Source organism: Vitis vinifera, chromosome 5, assembly GCF_030704535.1.
Source record: "Vitis vinifera cultivar Pinot Noir 40024 chromosome 5, ASM3070453v1".
NCBI classification, from domain to species: domain Eukaryota; kingdom Viridiplantae; phylum Streptophyta; class Magnoliopsida; order Vitales; family Vitaceae; genus Vitis; species Vitis vinifera.
In genome coordinates this window covers 20,691,303-20,716,819 of record NC_081809.1, presented here as the reverse complement: position 1 = coordinate 20,716,819, position 25,517 = coordinate 20,691,303, and the positions used below count along the sequence as shown (strand labels likewise).

Sequence of the window (25,517 nt, the reverse complement as noted above, 5' to 3'; positions counted from 1 at the left end):
ATTATTAAATTAAACTAAATAAGTAAAGACAAGTATTATGGAAAAGTGATAAAATAATAGGAAAATAAAATAAATGAAGAAATATACAAAATAATAAATAAAATAAAATAAACAAAAATATAAGGGTAAAAAAAAGTCAAGCAATGTGATTTTACAAAAACGAGTCTTGCAAGTCATACAAGCCATGCAACCATGCAAACCATGCCCATGCAAAAAATTATCTAAATGGGCCTAAGGTGACTAAATGGGCCTAGAATGCCTAAATTGGCCTAAGGTGCCTAAATGGGCCTAGGGTGCCTAAATGGGCCTAGGGTGCCTAAATGGGCCTAAGGTGCCTAAAAGGGCCTATGGTGCCTAAATTGACTTAAGGTGCCTAAGTGGGCCTAAAGTGCCTAAATGGGCCTAAAGTGTCTAAATGGGCCTAAAGTGATGCCTAATGGGCCAAGTGTACCTAAATGGGCCTAAAGTAATCTAAGTGGGCCTAGGGTGACTAAGTGAGCCTAAAGTGGCTAAATGGGCCTAAAGTGATCTAAGTGGGCCTAGGGTAACTAAGTGGGCCTAAAGTGTCTAAATGGGCCTAAAGTGATGCCTAATGGGCCAAGTGTACCTAAATGGGCCTAGGGTTACCTAAATGGGCCTAGGGTGCCTAAAAGCTATCCTAAAAAAAGCGACAAAAGCCTAAGTCTAAGTTAGGGCTGCCAAGGGTCACAATAAGGGGTCAAATAATCCCTTAACCAAAGTCTCCAAGGTGGCTTAGAAAAGATAGGCTACACGAGTATTAATGGGCCACTAGGGAATTGCTATAAACGACATGTGCGAGGAAGACAAAATAGAGGGTCTACAAATATGCCCCTCTTCAGTAGAGATCACGAGTGTAGGGAATGTGAGTAAAAGTACGAATGATGAGCAAAACGAAGTGAATTATATCGAAGAACTAAAAGAGAAGGACCTGAGATTTTGTCCTAGCACATGACGAGAATAAGCTCTAAACACGGGGACATAATCACAAAAACGAAATAACTTCAGGTCGTGAGCTCAAGGCTTTACACAGAAAGAATGACTCTGGGTCATAGACGAGAGAAATGACTCTGGGTCATAAGTGAAAAATCGACTCTAGGTCGAGAGCTCTAGGCTCTAAATGGAAAAGAAATGACTTTGGGTCATAAATGAAAAACGAGTCTAGGTCAAGAGCTCTGGGCTCTAAATGTAAAATCGACTCTGGGTCGAGAGCTCTGGGCTCTAAATGGAAGAGAAATGACTCTGGGTCATAAATGGAAAATCGACTCTGGGTTGAAAGCTTTGGGCTCTAAATGGAAAAGAAATGACTCTGGGTCATAAATGAAAAACGACTCTAGGTCGAGAGCTCTGGGCTCTAAATGGAAAATGGACTCTAGGTCGAGAGCTCTGGGTTCTAAATGGAAAAGAAATGACTCTAGGTCATAAATGGAAAATCAACTCTGAGTCGAGAGCTCTGGGCTCTAAATGGAAAATTGACTCTGGGTCGAGAGCTCTGGGCTCTAAATGGAAAAGAAATGACTCTGGGTCATAAATGAAAAATCGACTCTAGGTCGAGAGCTTTGGGCTCTAAATGGAAAATTGACTCTGGGTCGAGAGCTCTGGGCTCTAAATGGAAAAGAAATGACTCTGGGTCATAAATGAAAAACGACTCTAGGTCGAGAGCTCTGGGCTCTAAATGGAAAATGGACTCTGGGTCGAGAGCTCTAAGCTCTAAATGGAAAAGAAATGACTCTGGGTCATAAATGGAAAATCGACTCTGGGTCGAGAGCTCTAGGCTCTAAATGGAAAAGAAATGACTCTGGATCATAAATGAAAAACGACTCTAGGTCGAGAGCTCTGGGCTCTAAATGGAAAAGAAATGACTCTGGGTCATAAATGGAAAATTGACTCTGGGTCGAGAGCTCTGGGCTCTAAATGGAAAAGAAATGCCTCTAGGTCACAAATGGAAAATCGACTCTAGGTCGAGAGCTCTGGGCTCTAAATGGAAAATCGACTCTAAGTCGAGAGCTCTGGGCTCTAAATGGAAAAGAAATGACTCTAGGTCACAAATGGAAAATCGACTCTAGGTCGAGAGCTTTGGGCTCTAAATGGAAAATCGACTCTGGGTCATAAATGGAAAATCGACTCTAGGTCGAGAGCTTTGGGCTCTAAATGGAAAAGAAATGACTCTGGGTCATAAATGAAAAACGACTCTAGGTCGAGAGCTCTGGGCTCTAAATGGAAAATGGACTCTGGGTCGAGAGCTTTGGGCTCTAAATGGAAAAGAAATGACTCTGGGTCATAAATGGAAAATCGACTTTGGGCTCTAAATGGAAAATTGACTATGGGTCGAGAGCTCTGAGCTCTAAATGGAAAAGAAATGACTCTGGGTCATAAATGGAAAATCGACTCTGGGTCGAGAGCTCTAGGCTCTAAATGGAAAAGAAATGACTCTGGGTCATAAATGGAAAATCGACTCTGGGTCGAGAGCTCTGGGCTCTAAATGGAAAAGAAATGACTCTGGGTCACAAATGGAAAATCGACTCTGGGTCGAGAGCTCTGGGCTCTAAATGGAAAATCGACTCTAGGTCAAGAGCTCTAGGCTCTAAATGGAAAATCGACTCTGGGTCATAAATGGAAAATCGACTCTGGGTTGAGAGCTCTAGGCTCTAAATGGAAAATCGACTCTGGGTCAAGAACTCTGGACTCTAAATGGAAAATCGACTCTAGGTCGAGAGCTCTGGGCTCTAAATGGAAAATCAACTCTGGGTCATAAATGGAAAATCGACTCTGGGTCGAGAGCTCTAGGCTCTAAATGGAAAAGAAATGACTCTGGGTCATAAATGAAAAAACGACTCTAGGTCGAGAGCTCTGGGCTCTAAATGGAAAAGAAATGACTCTAGGTCATAAATGAAAAAACGACTCTAGGTCAAGAGCTCTAGGCTCTAAATGGAAAAGAAATGACTCTGGGTCATAAATGAAAAACGACTCTAGGTTGAGAGCTCTGGGCTCTAAATGGAAAATGGACTCTAGGTCGAGAGCTTTGGGCTCTAAATGGAAAAGAAATGACTCTGGGTCGTAAATGGAAAATCGACTCTGGGTCGAGAGCTCTGGGCTCTAAATGGAAAAGAAATGACTAACTCGAAAGTGGATAGGAAGCAAATGGATCAAAGTCGTATGATCGAAATGCTAGGGGCTAGACTTATAAGCTTAGGAATGGAAATATGCCCCAGTATCCAAGGTGCTCGCAGTGCTGAAACAACCAATAAATCGATCATTCGCTGAAATCAATGAGTCAGTAACTGATGCATCATGACAAACCTCTGAAAAATCTGAACTGAAAAAGCTCTCTATGCCTCACAAGCTGCTCTGGCGACAAACCTCAAGAGGTAAATCTCGGAGTGTGTATATCGTGACTCATCTAAAAGAAAAACTCAAAGTGCACGAAAATACTGCTCATCTAGATAACCCGATCCACAAGATAATCAATGACGAAAACAATCTATCTCATGAGCATCTGGCTAAAGGATCCACCCATGCTCCTCGGGTGAAACCTGATGTGACCCATCTCTATCTCAACAAATCCATGTAGGGAGGTCCTGATACAGTTAGTCGTCGGAATCTCCAGGCTAGTACTCAATCTAAAACTAAGTCGGCCACTGTCTCAGTCTCAAGGATACTCAAAGAAAAAAATGAGGAAATATGCCCCAGTATAAGATCCGATATCAAAGCCATGAGATAAACAACCGACACTAATCATCCATGCTCATATCACTGCCTAAACAAATCTCATAAAGGAGAGGGGAATATGCCCCAGTATGGATATTTGATGCACAATAAAGAATCTGTCAAAATCCATCAAGCATATCTGTAACCATGAATAAGATAGCCACAAAACCCAAAACGACTAGGAATCTCAGAGAAATGAGGAGATATGCCCTAGTGTGAATATCTAATGCACAACCAAAGGATGAATCCAACATCATCAATCAACTATCCTCAGCTCAACAATAATCCGCTAAGAAGTCAGAATGAAGTATCGACCAATGCCTCAAGGGAGACACTCCAAATCTAATCTCAAATGAATAGCCAAAATGATGAGTGATGTGGTAATCTTAGGAGTAGAAGCATGTCTCTGATGAAACCCTAACTAAATCTTATAGGAATTTGGTAACCTCAAAATGGGGAAATATGCCCCAGTATGGATGTCTGGTGCATGGCAAAAAGATGAATCTGACATCTTCAATGAACTGTCTCCAAAGCCAAAAATCCATCAAACATCAATGTGCCAAGCAAGAGAGAGACCAAATGCTTCCAAAAGTATCTTCCATAAAAGAGAACATAGTAGCGGCTATACTTCAACCAATCTATAAAAGTCTATCCAAGTGATGACTGTCAAAGATAACGTCTGATCTCGTGGTCTCAGGGTGGTCTTAAGACACGGGACATAACGTAAGCCAAGGTGATAGGGTGAAAGAAATGAAGGAAAACTAGGCTCAAATACCCAATGATCAAACCCATACCCTCGTGTACAAGATGTAATGCATCGAAAAATCTCATGAGCCGTGGACTTAAAAGTAACCAAAGGAAATAATGTCGATATTGAAACAAGAGGGAGGATAAATGGTTAAACTATCAATAAAACATGTGAATGATGTGAAGAAGGTATCAAATCAAAAATGTGTATCAATATACAGGAAATGGATAAAAGGTGGAACGAAGATCTAGAAAGAGGTGATGACACACAAAAAAAGGAAATGAGAAAGTGAAATGAATGATGATCAACCCATATCAGTGTAATAAAGGAAAGTCATATCACCAATGATGGAATGGTGGGTAAGACAGTGATTCAGAGACCCTAGTAAAAGGTTTCTCATCTCTCATAAGTTACTCATCTCTCATACCTAATACCTATCAACCATGACCCAAGAATCATAGGATCTCATAGAACTCTCACATGAACTCTCGACACTCCAAATGCATAACAAGAGTGCCTCAAAGAGTGGAAACTCATATAAAAATCTCATAAGAACCCACAATGAAAAATGTACCCAATAAACAAACCTTAAAAGGTGACATAAGTGTCCAATGGAGCAAGTTATCATACACGAACATATCATTGCATTTTTTTATTATTATTATTATTTTGGTTTTTTTTTTTTTTTTTTTTTTGCACATGCTCTGATTATCACTAAGTCGAACTCTAACGGGAAAGATATAAGGAATGAATAGACTCTCTCAAATAGCTGATGAACACACGAAGCCCCATCTTATGAGACAACCTCTAGAGCTAAAGTCTCTGAATTAGTGCCAAATGATGGAATGAAGAGGGTGATACAACTACCCAATATGCATCAATATGTGAAGAATTAACATTCCAATCGGAGAAAATATGAAGTGTAACAACAAATGATAAGAGTCGGGATCAAGATGAAAATGTGGAAATAATGGAGTATAATAGACAGAGTGATGAAGTGATAATAGAAAAGATGAGAAAAATAAATATATAAGTCCACAGCTCATGAGGCCTTCTTAGCAAAGCATAACTATACAGCGAAAGGCCCCAACCCGGGTATAGAAATGGTAATCAAGGCTATAGAAAAGAAAAGGCTATAGCGTACCACGCGAGGCTCAATGGGCTAGCAACGGTATAATATATCAATAAATGTGATAAGGTGTAAGGCTAAACGAAATGACGGCCACCCATCCTACGACCATAATCTCAAACGTAATACTTCTTCAGCTGATCCACATTGGTAGGCTCTGAGAATTGGTTTCCATCTAAGTCGGTCAACCATGCAGCCCCTTCTGGAGTCAACTCTCGAATAACATAAGGCCCACTCCAACTAGGTCTAAACTTCCCTCTAGGGTCTCCAACTAAGCCTCTGAGAATCCTTAAAACCAATCGCCTTTCTGTAATGGTCTTGGTTTAACTCGTTTCTTGAAAGCACGAGTCATCTTCCTCTGATAGGCCTGAACATGATCTACTGCTCTTAATCTCTTCTCATCCAAAAGGTTAAGTTGATCAAATCGAGCCTGAGCCCACTCTGTCTCAGAGATCTGCTGCTCGAGAGCTACCCTTAATGAACCCATCTCTATCTCAACTGGCAAAACAACCTCCATACCATACACCAGAGAGTAAGGTGTAGCTCCTGTAGAGGTACGAAAAGAGGTACGGTATGCCCACAATGCAAAGGGGAGTTTCTCTGACCAATCTCGAGAAGTCTCAACCATCTTCCTCAAAATCTTCTTAATATTCTTGTTTGCGGCCTCTACTGCCCCATTGGTCTGTGGCCTATATGCAGAAGATCTATGATGTCGGATGCCACATTTCTGCAGCAAAGTGTCAACCTCAGCTCGAAAGTGTACCCCTCTGTCAGAAATCAACTCATGTGGCACCCCATAACGACAGATGATGTGTGATCTGATGAAACTGGCGACTCTAGCAGATGTCAACTTCGCATATGATGTAGCCTCCACCCACTTGGTGAAATAATCTATGGCGACTAGGATGAACTCATGACCACTGGAAGATTTTGGTGAAACCTTCCCAATAATATCAATACCCCATACTGAAAATGGCCATGGCGAGGTCAAAGCGTGTAACTCTGATGGTGGTGCATGAATGAGATCACCATGAGTCTGGCATTCGGGACATCTCTGAACAAATCGACAACAATCTGTCTCCATAGTCATCCAAAAGTAACCCGTCCTCATAATCTTACGGGCCAGCATGTGTCCCCCCATGTGTGGACCACAAACTCCCGCATGAACCTCTCTCATCGCTCGATCTGCAGAGGTTCGATCCAAACATAAGAAAAGCATACCATCAGCTGATCGCCTATATAGAGTCTCTCCACAAATCACAAATCTAGTGGCTAACTGCCTCAATGCCCTACGATCCTTGGCAGTGGCAGCCTCTGGGTATATGCTAGATCTAAGAAGCTGATAAATGTCATGATACCAAGGTAGATCATCCTGGGTCTCCGTCTCTCCAATCAAACAACAATAGGCGGGGGCAAACCTCGACTCAATCAACAATGGACATATAACCACATCAATCGGAATATCCACGGAAGAAGCTAAGGTAGCTAAGGCATCAGCAAACTGGTTTTATGCTCTAGGTAGACGAGTGTATCTCAAGTCATCAAATCTCCCAACTAGTAACTCTAAATAAGCATGATACGACCTAAGCTTTACATCCCTAGTCTTCCAATCTCTCTGAATCTGCCTGAGTACGAGATTGGAGTCACCAAATACTTCCATCTATCTAATGCCAAGCTCTATTGCAGTCTCTAAACCAAGGATACAAGCCTCATACTCAACTATGTTGTTCGTGGCGGGATGTCGATCTGAAAACACCAAACGAACTGACCTCGGAATATGATCACCTTGGGGGGATATCAACAAAACGCCTATCCCAAACCCTAATTGGTTGGCTGCACCATCAATGCGCCAACCTGATAAGCTAGTCATGGCAATGAACTCCTCATCTGGAAAATCATCATCAACTGGTCTACCCTCAGATATCAGTAATGAAGCCAAATGATCGACGACAATACTTCCCTTAATAGACTTTTGAGAAACATACTGAATATCAAACTCTGTCAAGAGTACGAGCCATCTCTTCAATCTACCAGTCAATGCAGGTCTATCAAACAGAAACCTCAAAGGATCTAACTGAGAAATCAAGCACACTGAATACTCAGCCATGTAGTGCCTCAATCTCCTGGTGGCCCAAACTAACGCTAAACACATGCACTCAATCATAACATATCTCATCTCATACTCCAGCATCCTCTTACTCAAATAGTAAATCGCTCGCTCTTTCCCGGAGTCATCGAGTTGAGCTAGCATGCATCCCAAGACCATGTCTGAAACTGACAAATACAAAAGAAGTGGACGTCCTGGCATAGGAGGCACTAAAATAGGAGGAGAAAGCAAATACTCCTTGATCTTCTCAAATGCGATCTGGCAGTCGTCATTCCAAACCATTGGCTGATTCTTCCTCAAAAAACAAAAGATGGGCTCACATATGTCTGTCAATCTGGCTATGAAACAACTAATATACTGTAACCTGCCTAGAAAACCCCTGATCTCTTTCTCAGTCCTTGGCACAGGCATGTCAAGTATGGCTTTGATTTTATCTAGGTCGACCTCTATGCCCCGATCACTGACCATATGCCCTAACAGTTTCCCAGAAGTCACTCCAAATGTGCACTTCTTGGGGTTTAGCCTCAGTCTGAATTTCCGAGTCCTCTCAAAGAATCTCTCTAGGGCCGCTAGGTGATCTGCTCTACCTCGAGATTTCACAATCATATCATCCACATAAACTTCCACATCCTTATGCATCATGTCATGAAACAAAGTGGTAGCGGCTCTCTAATAAGTAGCTTCTGCATTCTTCAACCCAAATGGCATAACTCTGTAACAATAGGTACCCCACTCAGTAATGAAGGTTGTCTTCTCCATATCCTCTGGAGCCATCAAAATCTGATTATACCCCGAGAATCCATCCATGAAAGACAACATCGAATGGCCTACGGTGCTATCAACCAACAAATCAATATGTGGGAGGGGAAAATCATCCTTAGGGCTGACTTTATTAAGGTCTCTGAAATCAACACAAACTCTAACCTTGCCATCTTTTTTGGGAACTGGGACGACATTAGCCAATCACTCTGGATACTCAACTACTGATATAAACCCAACACTGAGTTGTTTCTAAATTTCCTCTTTCACCTGTAGACTCCAACGTGGGTGTAATCGCCTCAATTTCTGCTTAACTGGTCTAACATGTGGTAGAATAGGCAGATGGTGCTGGACTATAGAGGGATCCAAACCCGGCATGTCCTCATAAGACCATGCAAAAACATCCAAGTATGATCTAAGTAAATGAATAAGTATATCTCTCTCATCTGTAGAGAGGGGTGAACCAATCTTCAGCTCTCTAGGCTGATCCTCTGTGCCAAAATCAACAGTCTCAACATCCCCTACAGTAGGTAAAACCCTCTCATCTATCGAGTCCAAGTCATGATCGAAAGAGTCTCTATCTGAATCAGGCTGCATGAACTCATCATCTATATCAAGTATCTGTGGAGTGAGTGAGTAGGGTGCAGATATATAAATACTATCACAAGAGGCAGGCAAATACTCGAAAATACTCAAATCCATAGATACGAAATCATAAACATCGTCAGAGCGGGAAATGAATCCCGATAAAATGTCAAATGAAAGAGGTGGGTCCACAAAGTCGGACACTCCCTCAATAAAGACAAAAGTGTCCTCAAACTCATCATTACCAACTGTAACATCCTCCACAAGCTCTGGAGCAAGAACCATCTGGGTCTCCTCGGCAACCTCGATAGCAGACACCCCAAACATATCAAACGGTGAAGCAAACTCAGGCTGAACCACCTCGACGATCTGACCCACACTCATATCCATCTCATCCTGATACTCGTCATAAGGAACAACTCCATCAGTCACCCTAGTAGGCTCAAAGTCTACTCCATAGTCAGTAGTCTCCTGGACTAGATGAATCTCCATAACCATAACTGGGCTAACATCGTCCTCAAACACATCATCAATATAAGCGAAATTCCCCAACATAAATAAATCGAATCTCTCCTGAACTCATCAACAATGAATATCTCAAGCATATCGAGAGAGTGAACTATCTCTGGTTAATCTGTGTTAGCCATCCACCTATCATCCAACACATCCATCTCAGGCTCATCATGAAGAAAACCATGTCAATCAAATCTCCCATCTTAGAAAAAAAACTATCATCCTCTATAAGGACTCTCATCTGATAAACTTTAACTCATAATCCACTAAACTCATCATATGTACGAAGTCATCCTCAACAATGTCACTGGCTAACTAGGTGGCGGGGGTGGGTGGTAATGAATCATACGACATCTCATCCTAAACTGAATGCTATCTATCTCACTATCCATCAATCATCTGGCTCAAACCTGCTAATGTCTCTTGAATAGAGTCGTGGTGACTACAAGTCGATCAACTATAACATGCTAAAGATCCATACCTGACTGCTTTGAAACCGTGATCAATCTATCTCCAACTCGGATATAAGAAGTCAAATCTAAACTAAAATGAATAACACTCCTATAAGGTATAAAGGCACGAAAAGATAAATGACATGAAGAAAACTCAGAAGATGTGGAAACACACTAATCACTAAGCAGAAAGGTGGCCCAATTGAAACTCAAATATGTACCAATCTCTGAGCACACCAAAAGGAGACTACGAAGAGGATAACTGAACTCAATTGTGACCAAGGCAGCCCTGAAGGTCCACTGATGCACCCACGTATAGGAATGAAATCTTAATTGGGTCTAGGCTAACCTACAAGGTTGAGGTGGCTCTATAAGATAAGATGGGTGGGTTAAAAGATCCCTAGCAGAAGCGATCGTACCCTCCGGCGGTACGCAACCCTTTGCACGCCTCCAAGGAGACGGGGTGCTTCTATGCAAGGTGGTCATTACCTCCACACATGCACTTCCTCGCGTTCCCAAGGGGTTTCTTAAAAGGAAAGGCTCTCCCATCTCTCAACACTCAGGGATAATCTAAAGTGCACAATGAAGGATGTGGGTGCATCCGAAAAACCTAAGGTCTAAAGTGAGAGAGTGAACAAAGACAAGCGATCATACGATCATGCAAGAGAAAGGGTTGTCATGCAACAAGAGAAGGGCATATTTGTAGACCCTCTATTTTGTCTTCCTCGCACATGTCGTTTATAGCAATTCCCTGGTGGCCCATTAATACTCTTGTAGCCTATCTTTTCTAAGCCACCTCGAAGACTTTGGTTGAGGGATTATCTGACCCCTTATTGTGACCCTTGGCAGCCCTAACTTAGACTTAGGCTTTTCTTGCTTTTTTTAGGATAGCTTTTAGGCACCCTAGGCCCACTTAGGCACCCTAGGCCCATTTAGGTAACCCTGGGCCCATTTAGGTACACTTGGCCCATTAGGCATCACTTTAGGCCCATTTAGACACTTTAGGCCCACTTAGTTACCCTAGGCCCACTTAGATCACTTTAGGCCCATTTAGCCACTTTAGGCTCACTTAGTCACCCTAGGCCCACTTGATTACTTTAGGCCCATTTAGGTACACTTGGCCCATTAGGCATCACTTTAGGCCCATTTAGACACTTTAGGCCCACTTAGATCACTTTAGGCCCATTTAGGCACTTTAGGCCCACTTAGGCACCTTAAGTCAATTTAGGCACCATAGGCCCATTTAGGCACCCTAGGCCCATTTAGGCACTTTAGGCCCATTTAGGCACCTTAGGCCAATTTAGGCATTCTAGGCCCATTTAGGCACCTTAGGCCCATTTAGATCATTTTTTGCATGGGCATGGTTTGCATGGTTGCATGGCTTGTATGACTTGCAAGACTCGTTTTTGTAAAATCACATTGCTTGACTTTTTTTTACCCTTATATTTTTGTTTATTTTATTTTATTTATTATTTTGTATATTTCTTCATTTATTTTATTTTCCTATTATTTTATCACTTTTCCATAATACTTGTCTTTACTTATTTAGTTTAATTTAATAATTTTGTTTAAACGTTTTCATTATTATTATTATTATTATTATTACTATTACTTTATTAACTTTGAAATTTTGTAGGAAGTCCACCAATAGAAAGATAAGAAAGTGCCTATGATGTGAAGCTTGGAGTGGGAAGCTACCATATTGGTTCCAAGAGTAGACATATGGAAAAAATGAATGGAGCCATGTTATGGGGAAGATTCAGCTTATGTATGAAAAAAAGAAATGATGAGCAGCAAATAAGGTAATGTAATTTGTCTTTTGGAAAAAGAATCACGTGATGATGGAAAGAGGTTTCAGTAGTGTTTTGGGTCAAAGCATATTTTAAACGGAAAAGGAAAAGAGATGATATATTTTAGGAAGAATTGAGGTGGCATATTGAAGAGACAGACTGTATTTTGCAAGAAAGAGAGCAGGGGGAATTCAGAGAAGGAAACAAAAGTCAACTCACATGCAAAAAAAAAAAAGAGGAGAGGCGTGATGAAGGGGATTTGGGGTTTTTTTTTTGGAGAATATGAGAAAGACGATTAAGGAGAGAGAGGAGGATGATTTTTTTTAGAGGAGAGCTTGAAGATAGAGGGAGACGTCTTAGGGAGAGAAAAAAGAGAGCTCTAGAGGAATTTTGGTGGATTTTTTTTGAACGAGATTCAGAAGAAAATTGTAGACATGGAGATCACGTTTCCGAGTGGAACTTCTAAAGGACGCATAGGCTGATTCGGGGACTCTTTGTGGTGAAGGAACACACGAGCCAGATCGAAGAAGCAGATACAACTAGACTGAGAAGAAAAAGTGACACAACCGTGAAAGAGGGTAGCTGCAAGCAAGGTTAGTGTTCTTTGACTTCGTTTTGTTGGATTTAAAATGCAAACGAATGTGAATATATGGTCAGTCCTGATGTGAATGATGCTATGGGCATGTTTTTATTTATTTTTAAAGGAAAGGGAATGAAATCATGGACGGTTATAATAGGATTTAATGTCTTCCGGTGAGTGTTTTGTTGGATTTAATGTATTTATATGAGATGTGTTAATGATTGTTTGAACAAAATATAAATTAAGTTAGGATTTTTAGTTTTCTTGGTTTTTTGAATTTATTTTATTTATTTTATTTTAGTTATCATTATTATTATTGCTAATCTCATGTTACTTTTTGTAGGCATTTGTCTTGGATGATTCGGGATGATAGTTTAAAAATTAGATGTTTTATTCGTTTTGGATAATTTTGTGATGTTAATGAAAAGTTGAAATATTTTGCAAGTTTTTTTTAGTTTTCAATAATTTGGATATTAATGAAAAGTTATATTGTGCTTATTTTTTTTAGCTTTGGGATAATTCCTGATGATTGTTTGAATAAAGTATAAATCAAGTTAGGATTTTTAGTTTTTTTTGGTTTTTGAATCTATTTTGTTTATTTTATTTTAGTTATCATTATTATTATTATTGCTAATTTCATGTTACTTTTTGTAGGCATTTGTCTTGGATGATTCGGGATGATAGTTTAAAAATTAGATGTTTTATTCGTTTTGGATAATTTTGTGATGTTAATGAAAAGTTGAAATATTTTGCAAGTTTTTTTTATTAGTTTTCAATAATTTGGATATTAATGAAAATTTATATTGTGCTTAATTTTTAGTTTTGGGATAATTCCTGATGATGATGAAAAAAAAAAGTTTGAATTTTTAAGTATTTTGATAATTTTTATGATAGCTTTGTTCAAAAATAAAAAATAAAAAGTTGTAATATTTAAATTATTTTAAACATTTTTTTTGTTCTCTTGGATTAAAATATAAAATAATTGTTTATCTTATTTAAAAAATTTATTATGTTTTAAAAAAATAATAAAAAAAAAAAAATTGTGCTTTCTAAATAAAGAGTTGTGGAAATCATCCTTTGTAAATAAAATAAAGTTTAAAAAAAAATTATTAAAGAAAAATTTAAATTATAAAAGATATTCTTACATTAAAAAAAAATTTTTAAATTGTCAAATATATTTTTTATGAGGTTTTATTATTATTACCATTATTATTTAATTAAACTTTTTTTCTCTTTCTCTTTTTTTTGTAAATGAATTTTTGAAAGCATTTTCTTTACATGGAATTAAAGTCTTTTTTTAAAAAAAAATTAAAACTTCCTTTTATAAAATTCATTAAAACTATGGAATCAATTATTATTATTATTATTATTAATACTCATAAAATATTTCCTTTATAAAAGTGATAACATTTATTTTCTTGTGAATAAACTTTTAAAAAAAAAATATATTTTCTTTGCATGGAATTAAAGCCTTTTTTATTTAAGTAAATTGAAACTTCCTTTTATAAGATTAATTAAAACTATAGACTCAATTATTACTATTATTATTATTATACTCATGAAATATTTCCTTTATAAAAGTGATAATTACATTTATTTTCTTGTGACTGAACTTTTTAAAAATATTTTCTTGCATGGAATTAAAGTCTTTTTATTTAAATAAATTAAAACTTTTTTTTAAAACTATGTAATCAATTATTATTATTATTATTATTATTAATACTTATGAAATATTTCCTTTATAAAAGTGATAATCACATTTATTTTCTTGTGAATGAACTTTTTAAAAATATTTTCTTGCATGGAATTAAAGTCTTTTTATTTAAATAAATTAAAACTTTTTCATTAAAACTATGGAATCAATTATTGTTATTATTATTATTATTATTAATACTTATGAAATATTTCCTTTATAAAAGTGATAACATTTATTTTCTTGAGAACAAACTTTTTTAAAAAAAATATTTTCTTTGCATGAAATTAAAGCCTTCTTATTTAAGTAAATCAAAACTTCCTTTTATAAATACAAGTCATTAAAACTATCGAATAAATGTTTTTTTTTTTTAATACTCATGAATTTTTTATTTTTTTATTTTTTTATTTTTTTTACGAAAGTAATAATATTTAATTCCAAGCTATATTTGTGTATATCAATTGGGGAATTGATGAAACCCTACATAAAATCATCTTTTTAAAACTCATCTTTACTGTCACCCTTGCCATTTATTGAAATCATATCTATATTTTTAGGAATTATATACAAGATGTGTGCGATAATTGATGATTTCGTATACTTTGATTATTTTTGCTTTTCGAATTAGATAATAAGAATGATAAGATTTATGTTGTTTATTATTTATTATCTAACCCATTAAGACTTGATGAAACATGTTATAAGTTATCTATGCTATCCAGGTACGTCCCCTGCCATCTATCTTCTAAATTCTGTAAATATAATTATCATTGTGAATTATACCTATGTTTGAGAATGCTTGGCATGTCTTGATATTTGTTACATTGTTTGAATATTCATGATAAAATGCATGCTGAGTGATATATTGTCTAAACTAACAATTGATGTTTCATGATATCGCTTAAGAAGTGGTTCAAGTATATACCCTAAATCTTCTATATGATTGTGGTTGATTTTCTTGTTAACATGTTATTTTTTTAAATCACCAAGCTTACTTAGGTATCTATAATTAATCGATTAATTATCACGTTTCCCTCAACTTAGTTAGTAGAGACCTTTAGAGGGCTTAGAGGGGTGCTACCTTTTAAAGGTACCTTCCCAATAGGTAACCTGATCCCCAGACTTAGACTCAGGTTTTTCAAAGACATGCTTTTTCCAAAAATTATGGAGTCACATTTTAGGGTTTTTCTTTCTTGTTTTATTTTCCCTTTAAAATAAAAATAAAATAAATGGCGGCTCCAACTTTTTTTCCAAAAATTAATTTTTCACAAATAAAAAGCTAGTCTCGCCGATCGAGTAGGGGCGCACGTGAAAAATGCGGGTCCACAAATTGGCGACTCCATTGGGGATTTTGAGGATCAAGCTTGAACACTAGTTAAGGAAAATGTGGCGTTTAATTGATCGATTAGAGGGTACCTCCTTTTCCTAGGCAAGGTGATTCGATTTGCTTGATTGGTCTGCTATCTTGACATGTTTGATTGTCTTGGATGATCACTTGATTGCTTGCTCACTTCAGCATGATTCACTCACATATGCTAGATAGGACTTTGATTTTATGATATTCATCTGCTTAGTATGACTGCTTGTTGCATGACAGTAGTGTTTTCCAACTTTTAAGAGCCTTTTATGCACTAAGAAGCTATTCCTAGTCATGGTTAGTAGCCAAGCTTCTTCTCATCCCAAAGAGGATTACCTTAGGAGAAGATCAACACAAGAATGCATTGATTCTTAGGTACAATTCAATTCCTACTATAAAATTCAAGATTTTCTCATCTAATTCTAAGGATTTTTTTTTTTCAAATGTTTCTAGGATTTGACGTAATTGATGTTTTATAGACACTATAAAAGTTTTCCTATAGGTTAGGTTCCTTGTGGTTGATTTAGATCATTATGTGTGGATGTTGAGTAGACCTAGAGATGATTTATTGTTTTATTCAATAGAGGATTTGAATGTTGAAAGTGCAATTGAGTTTTTGCTTGGATTAATCCTATTCAAAGTTTCAATAGGCATGAATATATCTGGATGACTTTTTATTCAATTGATAATTCTTTATTCTATTTCATCTAAATCACCATAATCGTTCAATCATCATTCATTCATTTTATCATGAATACTTTTTATTTTCTTTTTAACTCATTTGTAAATCTCATAAGCTATAGATTTTCAACATTTAAATTCAATATCTTAAGTTTTAGATGAGCAATCCCTATGGAGATGACCTAACACTATACTAGTTTATTTCTTTTAAAATAAAAAAAAAATGGCTTGAGAAACGAATAAAGACATATCAAAAGGTTGTTGCTATAAATCATATTTCTCAAAATTCATAAAGTAAGTCTACCTATGCATAACTAAATAAAACACCAAAGCCAATACTTTTGTTGTATGGCTAGACATGATATGTGCATTTTGGATATAATTTTTCTTGATTAATTACTATTCTTACTTAATTAATGGATAATTGAGATGTGTTATGATGGATTAATATTTTCTTTCTTGCCTTGATCGTTTTTGTGACCAAAAGGAATATATAAACAAATTTTTAGTGCATCTAGGAAGTGATGATATATTAAGTTTTTCTTAATGCACTACATTTGAGGGATATATATGTTTCATTATTGTTGTCTTATTTTCTTTTTACACACTACATTTTATGCTTATATCTTTGTTTAAGTATATTTCAAGTAACAAGTTTGAGAAGACAAGAAAAGTGAAATGAACTTATTAGTGTCATTCATATTTTTCAATGATTTTTGGTGAGAACTAGGTTGAGTGACATTAGTGCATCTTAATTTAAGAGTCAAAGATCCATTTATAATATTGATGTTTTGTCCCTAAATCACCAATAGAGAGGTTTGTTAATGTAGTAGTTTAAGTTGAAAATTTTGCTCCAAAAGTTATTTGTCCGAACCTACTTTACTACCATAGAGATATATACATGCCATGTTCGAGTTGAAAACTCTGTACTTAAAGCTTGGTAAGTAGACCTCGAGTTGAATTAGTAAAAGTAATGTGTGCTAACATAAACATTTTAGTAGCAATTAAGTGTAAAAAGGAATTAATGGATGCTTGAAAGCACATGGAAGTGATCCATGTAGAATATTATATGAAAAACAAGAAAAACAACCTTGGACGCCCAAACATTTAACAAAGGGCACTCAAGCATCACCTTGGAAGGCTCAAGAACTTTGCATATATAGTTGAAATTTAAAAAAAAATAAATTATAAAAGAACTATATATTTTTTAAAGATGATGTTATCCTTATTTAACACAATAAAAAAGTTATGGTCTTGGTATAAAAACAAATTTAAAAATATATTTTGGAGAAACCCTTGAAAAAATGAAGAAAAGTAGTTATTCTAACTTAAAACTCTCAAATTGCTTTTTTCTCAAGAAAATCTTGGAAATCCTTTCAAATATGAAAACTAAAGATCAAGAATTTGAATTTCTAACCCTCGATATCGTTTGAAGTGATCCCTTAAGGAGTAGAAGGTGTTCTATGTCATAAATGTGAAAAAAATAATGTATGTGTTGAGTGGTATAAGTCTTATAGAATAAGTAATGTCTAAAACAAGTAAAATTATGCACTTTTCTTTTATATATAACGAATTTTCCCTTATCAATGGATTTTAGTTTTTGCATCTGCATAGGTTTAAGCTACTCTTTATAACAACTTGTTCACGTGAGATTGATTAATTATTAATTTATCTAATCTTAAGTATCTATGAGACTAATAAAAATAATCATCTGTCCAAAATAATCCATTTGAATTTGTGGTGGATGAAAATCAAAAAGAGCTTGTTAAGTTGGACTTTGAATAAAAATAAATAAACAAACAAATAAATAAAATATTGAACAAATTCCATATTACAAAGTTGGACCAAAATTTCCAATTTAGAAGAGTTCAAAACAAAACTACAACAAATGGGAATTGATAAGTTTGATTCCTCTTGTCCATAAGAGAGCTTGTTAATTTGGACTTCAAACATAAATAAATAAATAAATAAAATATTTCTATAATGTAGAACGGTTCCTTTTCATAGTAAGTAAAAATGTGTTAGCAATTAAATGATGTTACATGTGCAAGTCTCATTCCTTTGCACTAAAGTCATATTAATTTATATATTGGTATTATTCCATTACACCTTGAATGATATTTTTTTTATAACTTGTCAGTCCTTTTCACCATGGTTCAATCAATGAAATTTTCATGATACCCTTTGAACGGTGTAGATTCGAAGCCCGACCCTATGAGTGTCGGTTGGTGCATTAGATTTTGCCAAATGAGAAACAAAAAATTGATGGGAATATTGTTTTCAAAAACATTCATTGATGGGAATATTGTTATTTTATTTGACAAAAGATTCTCGCATTTGTTTTACTTGCGAAACATAAAGTGATTGGCTTCTCAACTTGATTTGACAAAAGTGACAAAACATTCAAATTCATATCATGACATAAAGTTAAAAACGTGTCAAAACATAAATGGTATCCTTCCCATTTCAAGTGGAAAGATTTTAACTAGGAATGAATAAAATTTTATTCACACATAAATTTAGACAATATATACTTCAATTTTTCATGAAGATAGATCTTCCTGATTTGGATGATGTAATTTGTGTTGCATCTTTACTAGTGACCCTGTATAATTTCATCCACAAAATTCTTCAGGTTCTTGTCAGAAGATCCACCATCCTTCACAGCTTCCCTGGCCAAATCCTTCCATTTCTTGGCATTGCTTCTCACCTCTTGACCCCTTTCTCCACCTCCCATGACCAATTCCAAGCACTTCTTGATCTCACCACCTTCAACTATTCCTTCTTGGTTCACCATCACCCGTAGACCTGTCTTCCACACGTCTTCAATCAGCTTTGCGTTTGTGGTTTGATCAGTCCACTGAGGAAATGCCACCACTGGCACCCCAGAAGCCAAGCTTTCTAAAGTTGAATTCCAACCACAGTGTGACACAAAACATCCCAATGACGGATGTGACAGAACTTCCACTTGAGAACACCAAGGAACTATCATCCCCAGTTGTTCCAACTCTTCAACGCAACTCAATTTATCTTCTTTCTCTTCTTCTTCGTTTTCTTTGGCTCTTATGACCCACAAGAAAGGCCGCCCGCTGTCTAGCAGTCCGCGAGCAATTTCCTCTGACTGTTGCTTTGATAACACCGAGAGGCTTCCGAATGACACATAAATGACAGAAGATTCAGCGTTTGAGTTCAGCCACTGGATATAGTCCTTTGAACCACGGAAAAGATCGCCTCCAAATGACGTATCGGATGGATCTTTTCCATCCAAGAAAGCTGATGGAAGCAAGGGTCCAATTCCCATTAACTTAAACTTATTGATAGCTCTTAGAGCCTCGGATTCTAATGCATCGAAACTGTTTACCAGTACTCTCGGGTTGCTTTCACGGTTGAGCTGCTCTAGTTGCTTCTGATGCAATTTGAGGACAAAATTGTGTGCACTTACTTTTGAGGGCACTAAAAATGAGGGAAGATCACTACTACTGATCAAGGGGAGCCCTGGTAATTCAATGGAAGAAGAGGAACCATTGCCCTTGTTCCCAATGAGCTCTCCATAACCATTGAAATAGTAGTAGTAGATATCAAAAACAGCGGCAGGTTGACTCCAAACAAGTGCAGATGGGAGGTGAAGGCTTCGGGCTACCTCTGCTACCCAAGGAATTAGCATACCATAGAGTAAGCAAGTAAAGGGACGACCTTCATTAGCTCTGGCCATGATGAGCTTAGTAAGAGCTGGGGACCCGAGACGCTCCAGCTCGGACATGAAGTTTTGGAGGCCGTCCCCGTGGTCGAATCCATGATCATAGCCATCCGAGAATGTCACAAACTCCAACCCATCCAGGGTTGGGGATTTGGACATACGGGTACCGGCAGAGCTGCTAGTGACAAAGGTGACATGGGCACCAGCACGTATGAGGAGCTTAGCTAGTTGGAGAGAGGGATTGATGTGGCCTTGTGCCGGATAAGTTACTAGGAGGATTTGGGGTTGCATTATTTGGCTGCTGAATAGTAAGTACAGGATTATTTGCTAGAAACTTGGTAGAGCGTGGATCTATGCAGAGAATGATTGGGTTAATTTGTGTAGGGAATGGCCTTGGAACGCTTAAATAAGGCACGGAGTTGTGGACAGTACATACGGTAGCTATGACGTTTGTACTGACGTATTGGCGGTAGTCGTCGTGAGCACCTTTGCCTTGTGTTTTAAGTGCTGTCAGACTAGTTGATAAGAGCCAGCGCCTTTACATCTAATCTCATGAATGCACGGTCACTTGTCGTTGTCTTCTCTTGCACACAGGCTGATAGTTGTCGGCTTGCGTACATTATTTTTCCCCGAATCCAGCATCATGCTGAAGACAAAGGTGCCTCGCCACAAGTTTATAACAGTGAGAGCTACAATTCTCTTAATGCTAAAATCAACTGTTTCTCCTCCACACATCTTGTGAAAACAAAATTCTATTTAATATATATAAATTATTACCCTTGTATGCCATTTTAGACAACTTTTATAAAACTGACATACTTTTTTTTTCCCTTTTTTGAAAAAGCTTCTTTTGTCTTTGGGCTGCAATAGCTTTATTTAACAACCAAAAAAATGGCACCAAGAACATGTAATTCAAGTAGCATGTTGGACACAAGAAACCGATTGAGTTAAAATAATTTAAAGGTTACAATGACGTGAAAGTTTTGCAGTTCTTGAGGTGTTTAGGTGTAAATATATGACCAATTATATTTCTACAACAAAATCTTCTATGAGGTATACAATTGAATTCTGAGTTCATCGGCCAGCAGGCAATGAGAATGAGCACATGGAATGGTCAATTGGGTTAATTTGTTTGTTGGAATTATAGGCTATGACGTGTTGCAGTGACGAATGGGAGGAATACGTTTGTAGTGACGATTTGTAGGATCTCGTGGGCTGTTTGCCCTGGTTTTACTCAAAGCTTTAGTCATCGACAAGGAGCATCTTACGTCATCTCACGCCGACAACTAGTCGTCATCCTCTGCACGTCACATACTCAATGAGCATGATGAACACGACAAATTATCTTAAAGGTGGTTTCAAATTCCCATTTCCAAATATTTTTCTCCAATTCAATTACGAATTAGGCCGGCATCGCCAACTTCGATGCCTGTTTGGTGATGGCTAAAGCTTATGTGTTTACCAAAGTTAAGACAGGGGTCGGAAAAATGGAATTGTCTCAATTTACATTTTAGTATTTATGCAAGATTGATTTTGAACTTCTTTCTAAAATTGCGGCTAGCAAGCTTGACCTCTATTTGGCAAGATAATTTCACCCTTGACACTAATGAGATTTAGGAGAACTTTGCAACAAGGAAAAATAAATAAATAAATTCAACTTTGCTGAAAAGTAGTTGAGGACTTGGTAATATGGCTGCAACTGGACGAGTCCAACCTGCCTAACCTGTGCCAATGTGATGTTCAGGTTGGCTTGGACAAAGTTTCAAATGGATTAGTATGGGGATTGGGTTAAAATAATACACAATCACTTTGAAAATATTAAAGTCAGTGTAGACCGAAGGTTTGGGCAACCTGCCCAAATCTCAACCCACACATTATTTATTTATAATTATATTATATATTATTTTATTAAAATATAAATACATAAAAATGAAGGTATTTAAATGATGTTTGTTTTTTTATTAAATAAAAAAAATTAAAATATTTGATTTTTTTTATTTAACTAAAAACGTTTTATTGATATTAATCAATAATAGATTCCAAAATTTATCTCAATTTTATTTTTATATTAATCTTAAGCTCAATTTTAAATTCTAATTATATATGTTTTTTTATACATTCATCTTTTAATTTTTAGTTTTTATTTTTTTTATAAATTATTTTATTTTTATTTGTTATTATTATTATATTATATTATATTATATTTTTATATATTTATATTTTATTTATTTATTTCATTTTCTCTCTCCTCTCTCTTATCTTCTCTCTCTTCCTCTTTCTACCTATCCTCACCTACCCCCCATACCTACGTCCAAGCCCGGCCCCCCGCCCCCATTTTCCAAGACCCCTCTTTCTTTTTTTTCTTTGAGACACGCAAGGCCAGCCCTTCTCTCATTGGAGGACACGCAAGGCCGACCTCGTTTTTTCCCCACCCACTTAGGAATTTTTCTTCTTCTCTCCCTTCCCACAGAGTCCGCCCCCCTGGTCGTCTACCCATTTTCTTCTTCCCCATTTTTTTCCTTTTTTTCTTCCTCTCTCCCAACACCACACCCCGTCGGCTTCTCCATCTGCTCTTTTATTTATTTTATTTTTTTTCTCCTTCCCCAAACTCTCACACTGCCGGCGGCTTGACGCTTGCATCTTTTTCGGCGCCCCCTCCATCCTCATTTCCCCATTTATTTATTTATATTTATCTTTATTTTATTTTATTTTATTTTATTTTATTTTTATTTCTTAAAAAAAAAGTCATCAACTATCATCGCGAGATAACCGACTAGCAACGAGCCCCTATCGGCCAATGACCTCCTGCCCTTGTCTCTCATCCTCCCACTTCCCCGTATCACTCATTTTCCCTTATTGTTATTGTTATTGTTATTATTTTTAATAGTAATTATTGTTTATAAAATTTGGATTATTGAGTTAATATGAAATTTGGGGTTAATTTATTATTGGTAGATTAATATGTAATTTGGTTTAATTTATTGTTAGTGAATTAATTTGAAATTTGTTAATTTGGATTTGTGGGTATATTATATTTGGTGATTAATTTGGGATATTTGGATTATATCAATTGTATACTGTTTATTTAGACTTGAGCCTATTGTTGATTTATTATTTGTTTGGGCTCGTTGGATTGAGCTTAGTACATTATTACCTTTAACTATATATAATATTAATGTGGGTTTATTAATTGAATATTTGTTTAGGCTTATTAGATTGAGCTTAAATTCTTTTGGTCATATGTATTATTAATGTGGACTTGTTAATTGATATGAATTTTGGGCTTACAATGTGAGTGAGGTTTGTTGGATGACTTGAATATTTGATATGGGTTTGGTCAATTTGAACATGGGACAATTGTGGTGTGTATTAAAATTGAGCTTGGATGATGAGATATTAAATTTAGGCCTAATGAGATTTATTTTAATTTATTATGTTTTGGGTTTGATTAATTGAGTTTATATTTTGGTTATTAATTTAAAAATTTTAAATTAGGCTTATAACATGTGAGATACTTTTTATTGGGTTATATTTGTTAATTTGGACCCATTTTTGAAATTTATTGAACTAATTTGAAACTTGAATAATTATTTTGGACTCTACATATTTTTGGATATTTACATTTGTGTTATTCTTATTTTTGCATGAACCCACTCTGCAATCTTGTTGGTTGAGTACGAATTGATGACATGTGAAACTTGTTGTAAGTTTATTTGGGTACATATTTTATTTTTCACTTTTATTTTATTTTATTTTTATTAGTTTGTGTAAATATTCGTTTTGTATGTATTTATTGAGCGTGTACAGAATTGAACATCGAACAAACGATAAATTTTGTTTAAATGAGAGGAAGAATTCAGTAATTATGTTTTGATAAAACAATAATTTTAAAATATTATTTTTAATAGAAGAAAGTTTTTTTTCATTATTTATAAAAATCCAGAAAAATGCATTTAGAAAAAAAAAATGTTTTTAATAGAATTCAAAAAATTGTTTTTAATAACATTGTCCAAAAATTTCTTTGTTTATTTGTCCAAAAAATTGTTTTGTAAATAAAGTCGTCCCAAAAATTAATTTTTAATAAAATTGTCTAAAAATATTTTTTTTAAATGAATTTTTTTTTCTTGATTAAAATGGGATTAAAAGTGTTTTTAAGAAATGGAGGATTTAAATCTTTGTGTTTTTTCTTTTTTTAATTAAAATTTCTTTTGCAAATAAAGTTATGTCATTTTAAATAATTTATATAAATCACTTTTCTTAAATGAAATCAAATTGAAATATTTTTGTAAATAAAATTGTAAAAATTCATTTTTTTTAAACAAGTAAAAATAATTTTTGTGCCTAAATTGAAATTTTGTAATAAATTCTTTGATACAATAAGTGTAAATAACTTTATTTTTTAAATTAAATATAAATGAAATTGAATCAAATCACTTAAAGAAAATATTTTGTAAATAAATAAATTGAAATCACTCATTCAAAATCATTTTTAATAAAATCTTTTGAAATTTCTTGAAAACTATTTTTTAAATATTTTTTTTTACTATTTATTTATTTAGTTTAATAAATCATTTTGTATAATTCTTTTGTCATTTATTTTGTGTATTCTTATAATTAGATTTCGTCATTATTTTTGTGTATATTAATTTTTACTGTGATTTCTACATTGATTATTTTTCTTGGAATCCATAATTAATTAATGAATTGTCACAATTCCCTTAATTCGTTTAGTAGAGGTCGTACGTATACAGGCTTAGAGGGGTGCTACGGCTCACCACTGTACCTTTCCAATAAGTAACCTGACCCCGGACTCAGATTTGGTTTTTCACATACCCGTTTTTCTTTTAAGAGTCATACTTAGAGTTTTTTTTTCTTTCATTTTTATTTTTCCCTTTAAAAATAAAATAAAAATAAGTGACGACTCCAAGTCTTTTTCTAAAAATCAAAATTTCACCAAATAAAATAAAAAGCAAGTTTCGTCATCGAGTGGGAACGCATCGAGCCAAATGCTAGGTCCACACCAACATAATTAAAGTGAATTTATTATCAATAAGTTTAGTTTAATTATATTAGTTAATGCCAATAAGTTATTTTTAATTGAATAGAAAAAGTTAAATATTTTAACTTTTTTCATTCAACAAAAAAACCAACGTTACCTTAATTTTTAATAGTTATAAAATAGTTATTTATTGGCAACTAAAATTAATTTTATTACTTTGATATATTTAGGTATTAATCTCTTGTTTCATTATATAACTCATATTTTATGGGCTATGAAATAATTTTTTTATTTGATAACCTGTATGGATCTGTGGTAATCCGAATTGCTCACAAGTTTGACATGGGCTGAGAATTCCCTACCCTACCTTGGGTTAGGTTTAACATAGGCTGGAAATATCAACAGTTGGTTTCACGTGAGTTAACCTTTTTTCCAAAAAATTTTACCAATACGTTTTTCGCTGACAAAAAAGTATTTTTTTTTAAACTGTCATTCACGTGAATCATGTCGTGTATGAATAGGCTCCGTAAGATTCAATTTGAGATCCACTTCGAGGTATTGTATTGGAATATAATAATATTGATTCATATTTATTGATCTATTTATGATGAAACATAAATAAAAAGCCACCCAAATTATAATCCTAATTAGTAATTTAGAGTTCAAAATTCTTATTATCAGTTTCCAAATTAACATTTCAA

The 25,517-nt window shown here is 35.4% G+C and overlaps 1 protein-coding gene across 1 annotated transcript; it reads right to left on the bottom strand.

Moving 5' to 3' along the window:
• Nucleotides 1–18,599: 18,599 nt before the first annotated feature.
• On the bottom strand, nucleotides 18,600–20,182 carry LOC100251423 (phloretin 4'-O-glucosyltransferase). Its single transcript, XM_002263939.4, has one exon. It carries the CDS (start codon nucleotides 20,106–20,108, stop codon nucleotides 18,717–18,719), a length of 1,392 nt encoding a protein of 463 aa, XP_002263975.1. The 5' UTR covers nucleotides 20,109–20,182; the 3' UTR covers nucleotides 18,600–18,716.
• Between the last annotated feature and the right edge of the window lie 5,335 nt (nucleotides 20,183–25,517).